Source organism: Fragaria vesca, linkage group LG5 (genome assembly GCF_000184155.1).
Source record: "Fragaria vesca subsp. vesca linkage group LG5, FraVesHawaii_1.0, whole genome shotgun sequence".
Classification (NCBI taxonomy): Eukaryota; Viridiplantae; Streptophyta; class Magnoliopsida; order Rosales; family Rosaceae; genus Fragaria; species Fragaria vesca.
In genome coordinates, this window is record NC_020495.1 from 18,644,335 (window position 1) to 18,656,435 (window position 12,101).

Sequence of the window (12,101 nt, forward strand, 5' to 3'; positions counted from 1 at the left end):
TAAAAACTATCAACGTGGTACCTAAATTTTATTTTTGCTACTAAAGAAAGGCCTGAGACCAATTTCCGTCACCGTACCGTCTGTTTGCTGACGTAACCAGCATCAGGTCCATTAAAAACAAGGCAAAAAAAGACATTTTTACACAGACTACACCCTAATCGAGTCAAAAACGACTTTTTTCTCTCACATCTTCTTCACCTTCCTTCTTCTTCCCTTTCTTCTTCTTCTTCTTCGACAGAGAAAGAGACGAGACGGCGAGACCCAAGTCTGTGTGAGACTCCCAGATTCCCTGCAAATGGGGAAAGGTGAGAAAAGCCTGCACCAGCAGCACCTCCAGGATCAGAGTCACCAAACCCTCGATGCTTCTGGGTTCATTTGTCCCGAATGTTCCAGATTCTTGAACAGAATCGCCCAGGAGTTCAGCTTCCGATGCGTCTTCGTTTAATTCTCGGCTTCTCGGTTTTCCTCTCCGGGATCTTCTGGATCCTTCCTCGCCATTCCGTCAATTCTGGGTTCGATGCCAAAGAATCGATTAAGCTCGGTGGTAGGTCCACTTATTCCTTTTTCTTCTGTATAAATCGGTTCAATTTTTCTTTTTTGAGGTAATGAGTATGTTAATTTTCGTATTTCTGGCATGATTTTATGTATTTTTGGGGATATTGGGGATCTTCATCGTGCTGGTGTGTCAATATTGGTTCAATGGTGGTTAACCTAATTATTAGGGGTTTTTTATGCTTTTAGAATAAAATGAATTTGATGATTGTTTGGGTCTTGCAATGTTCGACTCACCCGGCTATATATAGGATATTTGCCTTGTCACTGTTTTTTTAAGCATTGCTTGCGTTTCGAGGATATTGTTATGCAGCTTTTTCATTGTTTCACCTGCTTGTTATGCAAATTAGAACCTGAAAAATTTGGGATTTTACTTGGCTGTCAGAATTTCATGTACCTGTCAAGAATTAGGTGTCCACGTCCCCATCCCAACCGCACTAGCCATGAATGTGGCAACTGGTGAGAACCAATAGATCTCAGCCTTATGTGCATAATCCAACCCATCGTAATCTATGTGTTAATCACCTCAAAATATCAAAGCTAAGCATAATGATCATAGGATATGATTAGTTTGACACAATCTGTTAAATTTGTCAACTTGTAAATCTGTTAACTAAGATGTCCTAGTACAATGACCTGTGTTGTCTACAAAGGCACTGAATTATCCTACCAAAAGTTCCTTCAAGCTTCTAATGACACCTTCGTATGGGATTGGATTCATTTTACATTGTTGGATTATCATTATTGTTCATGTTGAGGACCCTAGAATAGCTAATATGGCAAATGACTGGACCAATTTGTTAGCATTGCTGCAGAACTAATTCAGCTCCATTTTAGTAACAAGTTTGCTCCTACCATACTATAACAACTCTGGAAAGAGAAGAATACCAAATTCATAAAAGTTCTTTTTTTTTCTTTTTTTTTTGCATAAAAGCCCTTATATAAGATTAAAAGAGTAATTGGTGATTGGCTTTCAAAATAGTTATTTTTGATATATTTTTGTTGCTCAGATGCAGGTGGCTATTTTGTCAATAGGTGGCTATTTTGTCCATGCACCAAAATAGTGCATCTAACTGGACTGATGTGGTGTTTGGTGTCTTCTGATCCGGTGAATGTTCCGATACTTCCAGTGTCCATAAGTGTGCTGAGATCATCTTTGGTTGAGCTGTTCCTTAAGCAATCAACGTTTGGACGACATGAACGTTAGTTGTCGTTGTGGTAATCTAATTGATCATTGCTTTAGAATGTCTTTCCGTTTTGTTTGAATGCTTTATTGCTTTAAGCCACTTCACAACACAATGTAGTGTTTGCATCTTTTTACTATCCTTTCATTGACATTTCAGGAGTACTTTGGTTTTAGGAAATATTGCTGAAATGTTTTGTTAACTATTGGAAATAATGTTGTTGAATTGTGTTGGAAATGTCTTGTTTGTCTTTCACAGGTCCAAAGGGCACCAGCCCCACCCAAGGAATCAAGACCTATCAAGGACCAGGTCATAAAGTCTAGAAAGGGATGGAAGAAAATGAAGTTGGCAATGGAGGGTAGTTTTGCTGGAAATGGTAGTGCATCAGCCGACCTCAACACAGCCTTCTACTCAAAGCAGCCAAAATCATGGAGCAAGGGGTGCTCAAAAGTGAATGTGCTGGCTTTAAATTAGAGAAACATAATGTGGCTTCATCATGTTTTGGAATTAATTTTTTGCAAACAATCTGGTTCCTTGAGTTTTTGGAAACCAATTAAGCTTGAATCTAATGCATAGTATGTTTCTCATGTTGAACTAATGTTGGTTTTAATGGTTTTAATTCAGTGATATTGGCAGACCTTTTGGTTCTATGTTTGAATTTCTATGTTACATTTTCAACTATTGCATTGCATAGTATTTATTGTCAGCAGATAAACACAACAGTAATACCTAAACTTTACTAAACTGATCAATGTGATACCTAAATTTTACTGAACTAATCAATATGATACCCAGGATAAAAACCAAATATTCAATTTTAAAGATTTTGGAGGGAAAACGGTTCTGGAGAATTAGAAGGTTATTTTTGTCATTACACCTTTTTTTAGTGGACCTCATACCAGCCACGTCAGCAAACTAACGACACAGTTACAGAAATTGGCCTCAGGCCTTTCTTTCGTAGTGAAATAGAAGTTTGGGTACCACATTGATAGTTTTTAAAGTATAGGTACCACTTTGACCGTGCCACAAAAGTTGGGGTACTGGCGGTGCATTTTTCTCTTCCTTAAATGTTGATGTATCAATTGGTGGTGCTATGCAAAAGTACTTCAAGTATTTATCATATTTGCTAAGTAACCAAGTAGGGTGATCGATTTGAAAGTTTCGATACTCGAGAGGAAGAGAGATAGGTCGAGGAGTATGAGAGGTTTTTATCGGTTATAAATTGTATGAGAGGCTTTTATTGGTTAAAGAATAGAAATTTAAAAACTATTATGCGCTTGGTGCAAAGTATAAACTCATATGTGAATAATGGAGCATTATATAGCTAGTCTCTATTAATCCATATCCGATCTTATATGCATATAACAAGTGTGATTGAACAAAGCCAATACAAAGAGCGACTTTTCTCTCCAAAACCCTAGTAGGCGTGGTCCAACGGCAAGCCCTTGTGGAGACCCGTTATAATTCGAGAGGCTTCTTGTGTAATGTAATATGTAATTTTGATTTTATGTTTCCTTTTTGTATTTATGAAAATTATTGTATGCACGACATGACACGACACAATTTTAACCGTTCGTAACAATTTCTTAAAAAAGCTTATTTCTATACTATTTTTTCTAATCCTGATATCCATGTATGTATTAATTTCATCTTTATGGCAGCAACACAAGGAGCCAAAAAAAATTACTTATAACCATACCCACGATGATATAGACAAAAGAAAAAAAACTGTAGAAATACTTTCTACCCAAAACAAAAAAGAAGAAGAAGAAGAAGAAAGAAAAACAAAGAAAAAAGGAAAAAGAAAAAAAGGAAAAGAAAAAGAAAGAATCGCAACAATAGGATTATAGGAATAGGAACAAGGTGGAGACTGAAATTTCCCTTCTGAAGGAAAGTAATGACTTATTAGTTGGGGGACATTGAAACTTGAAAATGAGGAATGATTAGTGGTCGGCTACCTCCATAACTACATAACAGGCGCTTTAAAGATGCAATGCCTCTTCCGTTTCTGCTTTTCAACAAGCCAGTAAACCATTTCATTCCAATCTATTCTCATTTACGTTTCTTAAATTTTGGTTTCTTTTTTACAAAGTTGTTTCCCCTCCACGATTTAACCCCAGAAAATCTGCTTCCCTTTCATAATCTTTCCTTTTCCTGTCCAAAAAGATATTAAAACTTTCCCTGACAGATCAGTTTACCAGATTTTCTGGAATGAAAGAATGATCATTTAGAAAAGGAAAAAATCATCACATGAAACCCAGAAGGCCATAGCTGCTGACTTCTTACTACATACACAAGAAAATAAACATATTGAAAGGAATTGGGAATTGAGAGAGAAATGGGTTTGGGATTGAAGTGGTGGTGCTGGTGGTTGACGGTTACGGCGGTTGGAGTAGGAGTGGTGGTTAGGGGTGCCCCTTCTGAGACTAAGAACAACAATCTGGTTAGTCGTATCGGCTTTGGATCATGTGCCAACCAATCTGCTCCTCAGGTTTTCACTCTGCACTTTCACCCCCGTGTTTGTTTTCTGAATTTCTTTTTGGGTTTTTTACTGCCTTTGGATATATATATTGTTACATTGTTATTCTCTTTATGTTGTACAAGTTGGCACAAAGAAACAACATGGATAGAGATGAGCCCACTTCTACTGACAGTCTGATTATAGCTAAATTTGAGTCCTAGTGTATTCCTATTCACCCTTTTGTTCATGTAATGCCTCAATGCTTGTGCCTTTGTGCAGCCTATATGGGATGCAATCATTAAGTTTGATCCCCAAGTTTTCATTTGGCTTGGTGATAACATATATGGAGACATCAGGCTGCCTAATAAGCTATTTGGAAGGAAAAGAAATATTGGTCCATGGAAGAATACTGAAAGGTTTGTTCCTGCTAGTAAGCAGGAAATGAAGTCCAAGTATGAGAAAGCCAAATCTAATCCTGGTTACTCTCGTCTTCGACAGAAGACTAAGGTGCTTATTATCCTTGCTTCTGTGACTGGATAGTTTTGTTATTAATCATGCGTTCTTTATGCAACGTATCTTCTTTCTGTGTCAACCTTGTAGGTCATAGGCACATGGGATGACCATGATTATGGATTAAACGATGCAGGAAAAGAATTTGCTGGGAAAATAACCAATCAAAGGCTCATGCTAGATTTCTTAGACGAGCCTCATGATAGTCCACGGTGAGGGACTGTTCATTCTTATGTAGTGGTATTTTAGCCTTGCTGGTATCCAAAAAATACTGGCATTTACATTGTACAACCTCCCTTGCTTTCTATGAACATGATTAATTGTTAATCACTGTGTTGGAGGGCAATGTTATGATTATGCCCAGTTATTTCTGATCATAATGAATTGCTACCATGGTTTCATCGTAGGCGCAAACAAGCTGGTGTCTATGCATCTTATACATTTGGTCCCACAGGTAGACAAATCAAGGTATCAAATTGATAGTTCTTTTGTTTGTTTGGTGGTTTGACGGGGTTTTAGTTATATCTTTGCCTAGTCTTTTCTCATAGAATCCAAATTGAGCTTTCCCTGATCATAGTTTTCTACTGAGCATGATATTTGTTTAGCATGTTATTCTCAATAGGGTAAATTTCTGCAACTGCAATCATGTCAAGTAACAACTGTTTGGGTAAAAGATACAGTTTGTACTGATGCTGGGAAATAAACTTCCGCAGGTTATATTATTAGATACTAGATACCACCGAGATCCTTTACGTAGTGATGGAAGTATTTTGGGGAGTTCACAATGGACTTGGTTAGAGCAAGAGCTGCATGGTTCTCCAACAGCGGTTACTATTATTGGGTCGTCCATACAGGTAAAGTATAAACTTATGCCTTATATGAGGTACTTTGATTGAAAATGTGCTGGGTTTCTTTACTGTCCTGTTTGCTAAGTAATAATCAAAAGAACATGTGCCCCAGTGGCTTGATAGTCAAGTTCTTTTGCATTTGTCAATTTATGCCTTGATTATCTATGAGTTTTGTTATTTATCCATACTTGGAGTAATTGTCTTTTTGTTTCAATTCAGGTTATCTCAAATCTCTCAGCAACAACTGGGCCTTTTTTTTACATGGAATCTTGGGGACGTTTTCCAAAAGAGAGAGATCGATTATTTAAACTGCTGGCAGATAGTAAGGTGGCTATATATATGTCCATGATTTCAGTTCAACTTCTTTCAGTAGAAATTTTATATTATACAACCAACAGATGTATGAAGTATGGCATGTTGTTCTTTACTTTTATTACTTTTACTACTATCCCTCTCTCTGGTGAGAGCTATTATCTCCAATTTTTATAAATCTTGTTCCTTGTACAGAGGGGTGGAGTGTTTTTCATTAGTGGAGATGTTCATTTTGGAGAAATTACAAGATATGATTGTGCCACTGGATATCCATTGTATGATGTCACTGCAAGCGGAATCACCCAAGCAGTTGAAAAGGTAGTCCCAACGCCACTGCATTTCTTTGTGAGATTCCTGGCATGGTTAACTCCTGCCACCTTGAGAGTAATGGATGGAAATTGCAGACGCAAATCATGTACATATGGTACGCATGTCAACTTAACCTTGACTTCTGTACAGTTCTGTACTGAAAAAAATGCCTAGTTTTTGAGTTTCCAGATGTATATTTCTTCTTCAGGTATGCCTAATTTTGGAGCAATTGAGATAGACTGGGATGCAAATCCCATGACATTGAAACTTCAAGTGAGGGATACGGATGGCAATCCTGTGGTAGGTGTAAATGCACCGTTACCGGAATTGCAGGCGAGAAATTTCAACTATGTGACTAGCAGTAAAATAGGAAAGCACCAAAAGCACTGCTATCTTGAAATCAATCAACCAGGCATTGTCAGATATCGCTTGGCTATTTTAGCTTATTGTGCTCTTGCTGGTATGCTTGTCTACATTTTCAGCTTTCTGTTTAATGCATGTTGTATAGTTGACTAATTTGCTGATTGCGTTAATTTACGTCCAATGTTGCAGTATTGATCCTTTCTATGATGGGTGTGATTTGGCTTTGTACATTATGTTGCTGCAGATGTCCTCTCAAGAAAAAGCGGGACTGACCGAGTGGTCGATAAATGAGAGTTGTTTGTTTGTTTACTGCAGAGATTTTCATCAGGCATAACCAGTTTTGACTTGCTAGTGTCTAGAACTGTATTTACCAAATAGTAAGTGCATTGATGTATTTGTGTTAAATGAATGATTATAGTGAACTTACGATACACTATTGGATGTCTCAAGTAGTAGTTAATTTAGGGTAGGGTTGTGAAATTCACACACCCTAAATTGGCAAAAAAGGAAAAAAAAGTGTGTGGATTTCACATCCCTTAATTTATATTAGAAGTTGTGTTTAAGTTCCGCAACTGCATCTCATCACAACCACTGATCCACATCTGTTGTTTTAAGAGCCTCTATATCAGGATGAAGTTTTCTGTATCTTGACCAAGGGAAAAACCAGAAATCATAGGGTGGGCTAAATTTATCAGGCCTAAAGTGTTTCTTTTTCTTTTGTCAATGACTATAATCTAACTGTTTGTAATCTGAATGTTATTTCGTCAATTCTCATATATCTTTGGATTTGCTATATCATTGTCTCTCAATAGATAGTGTGCAAAAAATCGTGTGCGAATACCACCACCTTTCTTTTATCAAAATGTTATTTTCGTAAAATTCATTTTGATAAAAGAAGGGTGAGCTTTATTTTAAGAGCTCCTTAAAATTTATTCGGGAGCTGATTGGATTATTTCTATACATTTCTTCATATCACTAATTAGAACCATCAAGCTAGCAAATTTTTTTTTTCACTAGAATTTCCCTTCTAGGTTCTAGCTAAACACTCGTCAAAATTCAAGATTTGTAACAAGAAAGAGGGCATTAAGAGGTTCAAACATAGATAAAATTGATACTTTTCAAAAACTAAGAATTCAAATATAAGTTCAATGAAAATTTGTAACTTTTGTAATTTGCTACCTATGATAAGCCAATCTTAGAAGTTTACCCGAAAACTATATTTTTGCACAAAAATTAACAATTTTTAATGGATAATGGGGCTCAAGATTTTGGATAGGGGGAAAATCTAATTTGATTATGACGTACTATATGAGATTAAGAAAAAAACAAAAAACAAAAAACAAAAAACAAAAAACAAAAAACGTAAATTGTGTGGTGCCTAAAGGCTAGACCATTGACTAGACGACCATTTCTCGCACTCACGACTATCTTTGTTCTTCTTCTCCGACTCTCCTGACTCTCCAAATGGCTTCTATTATTGCAAGCTTGCCTCCTCCATTGCTGACCCATGCTAGAACTAATACCTCACTGACTGCTCTACCAAAGTTACCACTGTGTTCCTTTAGAGGTGAGCTTCCAGCTGTTTTCTTAAATCTTTACTCTCACACTCAGTTCAACTACATTTCTTTCTGTAAACGACATTTATTCCTAAACTAGCTTCATTTGTTTGCTTATTTGAGGAATATTAGTTGGCTTGATGAGTTGGAGGTAAAAATGTCTTGTGTTGGATTTGTACGTTCAAGATTGTTTATTTGGGTAAAATTCTGATTGAAGTTTGAAGTTGGAGCTCAGCTAATTGGGTCAATTTGGTCATGATACCCAATTTTTCAATTCTTAGGTGTACTAAGTTATGAAATACATGTAGACATATGCAGTGGTCGTTGTGAAAACTGTCAAGTAATCCACAGAAAAGATTTTATAGAAAATTTCTGTAAGGTCTTTAATCCCATACATCTTCAATTCCAATGTGTTTTAGGTCTTCAAATTTGAACATGGTAATGTGTTAAAGGGTTGTGGGTGTTGAGCATTTATCTATTTCCAAGGTACTTGCTAGGAGGAAAAAAGTTATTTAATTATGGTATTTGGACTATATGATTCGGACGGATTGAATCACACGAGTATTTGGTTTTGAAAAACTAGCTAAACTAGCTAAAGGTGTATCAGAAGTCAACTTTTGGTACTAGTAACAGAAGCAAGTATTGTCGTCTTTGCCAACTGATAGGGTTGAAATGTGTTTTGAATTTGTGGTAGTTGAATCCAGAAACCAAGCATAAGCATTATTCATTGATGATTATGGGTGGAAATGCAATTTGATATAGCTTCTTTTTATTCCATGCATTGATGCATTCCTCTCTCACATTTGCGTGTAACTTTTACATTACAGAGCGACATAATTGTGTTGCTGTTGTGGTGAGGGCTACTGGGGATAGCTCCGAGTCCTCTACTTCACTCAGTATAGTTGACTCTGTTAAGAATGCTGTAAGCTCTCCTCCTTCCCTTTTTCCTTTTGGTAACCGAACTTATCATTATGATGGAGAAGTATAAGAAAGTTGTCATATGTCTAGCTTAGCATGTATATATGCATGCAACTTTCATTCCAGTTTGTACACAGTTCATAACTTCCTCCTTTTGTAAATCACAAGAATGAGTAAATTCTATGCGTCTTACTTTTTTTTTTTTTTTTTTTTTTGGTAACCTGTATTGGACTAATAACAGTGGGATAATTCTGAAGATCGAATAGCTCTTGTCGGTTTGGGATTTGCAGCTGTTGTAGGTCTTTGGGCATCAGCGAATCTGATTACGGTAATTTCATTGACCTCATCTATGTAGTTCTTGAAACAAAGGTGTTTGCTGAAAGTACATAATTTGTAACTGTAGACTGGAGTTGAGGGTACTAGCTTCGTATGAGGTTTATATTCATCTGTCTTCAGTAAGGGTGTGAAATTGAAATAAAGAAGAGTTCAAGTTTAAGAGCCTAGGGTGGAGCTGAGAAATTAAAAATTCAACTTTTTCCCACCCTTAATTCCTCCTTCCTATGAAAGATCTTTAGCAGATCCTTTCACCTATGCCTTCAGTTAAAAAATAAGTTCTAATGGCTTAATGCTCCTCACCCTGTCACTGATCCTCTATCTACATATATAGGCAATTGACAGGTTGCCGCTTCTCCCAACTGTGCTAGAAGTTGTTGGAATACTCTACTCTTCAGTAAGTATGTGATACATGCGTGCATATGTAATCTGTATTTACCCTGTTTACACTTTTCTCTTATTTTGTTCATAGACTAACATGCCTTTTTATTTGTTTCAGTGGTTCATATATCGTTATCTCTTATTCAAACCTGATCGGTAAGAGAAAGTCTGTGTACTTGCAATTTTGATTAGATTTGAATTGTACAGATTACTTTGAGCAGTAGCCTCATGTAGTGCAGCCAAATATTTATGTATACAATACAAGTAGCAGATATATAATAGCATTTCTTCAAGTAAGCTTGGAGCTCACTAAATTTTCTTCCTTGTCCACAGGGAAGAGCTTTTCCAAATAGCCAACAAATCAATATCAAATATCTTGGGCCAGTGATTGAGGGTGCATGTATAACGATGCTCTTTGGAGGAACGGGTGACAGGAACGAGTTACAGAAATTTGTATTGCAGTGGCAGTGAAAACATGACCACAATGTATATTTGGCGCCAGCCTTCTGTTATCCTATATATATTGCATATTCTATATTCTATTGAGCTTGGTGTCTTTGATGTCGATTTATATCCGCTTTAGTTTTGCTGCTTTGGGCTCTTCTGTTGTTGTGTTTGATATCTTGTAGAAGTGCCCCTTTTTTAGGGAAAAGAGTCTGCCACAGTCCAAGGGCAAACCACATGCACCAACGATTTGCCTAGCTAGGAAGCAACTGTAAGCAAGCAAAACATGGCTCTAAGCTATAATTATTACCCATTTTCAAGTAAACTTCTCTGAGGTTAAATTTCAGACAAAACAAGGAAACTCTAACTCTAGATATTAGATGAAGTACACATGCCTCATAACAGTTACCAGTCCTTTTACTGCTGCTTCCAGAGAAAGTATTCTCACATCAAACAGAACCTGGCACCTTGTCTGACCATCTTCCTTAACAAAGAATGCCTCACTTGGAAGGCATGGAAGCCATGGTGATTCTGCTAGCTTTCTGGGGAACTAGTTGTCTTTATATGGCAAGGGATTTGTCAATTGTCTTCAGAGTGCGTATGATGGGTTTGAATTCTGAAGTATATAAGGCAAAATGGACAATTGGCAGTGGTGGAAGAGTATCAACGAGCTGTTCCGGTGACCAACCTTTGAGGATGCCGAGATGTGCAGGCTGAATATATCAGCAGCTAGGCTTGGAGAACTCTATTCAGGTTTGATTTTGTCACACTATGAATTTGTTTTGTATGTCTTTGCTTTTGAAATGCGTTTCACATAATTGCATTCGGCATTAAAGATGAGAGACGATCACTATGTGATCACAATCCTTGATAAAAAAATGTCTTCCTAGAAACTCAGCATTGCAATTGTCTGTAAAATCAAAAGGGTGTGCTTTTCCTTGGACTAGTTCAATTTGAAGTACTAAGTATTACAAAGAGAAACATAATCTCTAAGGGGGGTGTATTGTATATGGAATTAGTGGAAGTTTTAAAGAAGTCTATGGAATTTGAAAGTCTAGGTGTATTCAATACTGACTTTTAAAAATCTATCAAAGTCTGGGTGTATTCAACTAGATTTTAAAAAATCATTATGAATTCCACCAAAGTTCAGAGGTATTCAATTAAGACTTTTTAAAATGAATAGAAGTTCAGATGTATTCAAAATATCATTCATACTTATGGAATTAATAACTCATGGATAATTGTGGACTTTGTAGTGTAAATTACACACACCAAACTCCAATATTTTTCCATCCACTAAAGCAAAGATTTGGAAAAGTCTACGATAGACTTTCTCTTTACATGTGAATAGGTTGATCCTACAATACATCATTTTTTTTTCTTTTTTATAATATTTTGTGCTATCAATGTTCTATTCTACCTATTCTTTTCAATGTTTTTTGAATGTTAATATTTTGTTGTATTTCAATTGTAATGCTTGGAACCCTCGATAACCTAAATGTTATATACTAACTCTTGATATTAGAACCACATGATCATATATTATTATATTAGCGTACATGAATTAAACTGTGAACATCTAATGTCTCACTTTAGAATATGTGTCTTTGGTTAACGTATAAGTATGCATGTTGTTAAGTTAATATAGTTTTTTTTGTTACTTACGTTTATGTATTTCAATCAAATATTACAACGGTATGCATCGAAATTAAATAGATGAGCACTAAACTTATAATCGGTGTCATTATGTGTTTGTCATTGCATCTTTATTTTTTTTTCCTTTATGTAACTCTGTAAGTATTAAGAAATCTACATAAGTCATTCATATGAAATCTGTAGATTTCAGAAATCAGTTAAAGTCTGTGATTAAAAATCGATGGTTTTAAGAATCAGTGAAAGTCTATGAACTTTTCAAAGAGTCTATAGACTT

At 36.1% G+C, this 12,101-nt stretch overlaps 3 protein-coding genes across 7 annotated transcripts in view; all 3 read left to right on the plus strand.

Annotated features, from left to right (window-relative positions):
* Nucleotides 1–2,463, plus strand: part of LOC101304481 — a 2,822-nt gene extending 359 nt beyond the window's left edge. Inside the window, exons 2-4 of one of the 4 annotated variants that reach the window (XR_184717.1) lie at nucleotides 938–1,011; nucleotides 1,563–1,770; nucleotides 1,995–2,463. Coding sequence is in view for 1 of the 4 variants with exons in the window: in XM_004300022.1 (XP_004300070.1) it covers nucleotides 385–544; nucleotides 1,563–1,759 (357 nt within the window). In the remaining 3 variants the exon portion in view is untranslated. Of the gene's footprint in view, nucleotides 1–212; nucleotides 545–937; nucleotides 1,012–1,562; nucleotides 1,911–1,994 lie in introns of those variants that run through there. The other 3 variants (XR_184716.1, XR_184715.1, XM_004300022.1) reach the window with 3 other exon arrangements.
* Nucleotides 2,464–4,064: 1,601 nt separating this feature from the next.
* Nucleotides 4,065–7,279, plus strand: LOC101305076. 2 transcript variants are annotated; one of them, XM_004300023.1, is made up of 9 exons: nucleotides 4,065–4,227; nucleotides 4,477–4,704; nucleotides 4,798–4,919; nucleotides 5,115–5,175; nucleotides 5,421–5,561; nucleotides 5,775–5,882; nucleotides 6,063–6,291; nucleotides 6,385–6,636; nucleotides 6,729–7,279. In XM_004300023.1, the coding sequence occupies exons 1-9, from the start codon at nucleotides 4,075–4,077 to the stop codon at nucleotides 6,809–6,811; spliced, it is 1,377 nt and encodes a 458-aa protein (XP_004300071.1). In that variant the 5' UTR covers nucleotides 4,065–4,074; the 3' UTR covers nucleotides 6,812–7,279. The 2 variants fall into 2 exon arrangements, with proteins under 2 accessions (XP_004300071.1, XP_004300072.1); XM_004300024.1 differs by having other exon boundaries at nucleotides 6,784–7,279.
* Nucleotides 7,280–7,965: 686 nt separating this feature from the next.
* Nucleotides 7,966–10,302, plus strand: LOC101306048 (thylakoid membrane phosphoprotein 14 kDa, chloroplastic-like). The gene is made up of 6 exons (XM_004300027.1): nucleotides 7,966–8,106; nucleotides 8,923–9,017; nucleotides 9,255–9,341; nucleotides 9,681–9,743; nucleotides 9,846–9,883; nucleotides 10,061–10,302. Exons 1-6 carry the CDS (start codon nucleotides 8,004–8,006, stop codon nucleotides 10,113–10,115), a joined length of 441 nt encoding a protein of 146 aa, XP_004300075.1. The 5' UTR covers nucleotides 7,966–8,003; the 3' UTR covers nucleotides 10,116–10,302.
* Nucleotides 10,303–12,101: the final 1,799 nt, after the last annotated feature.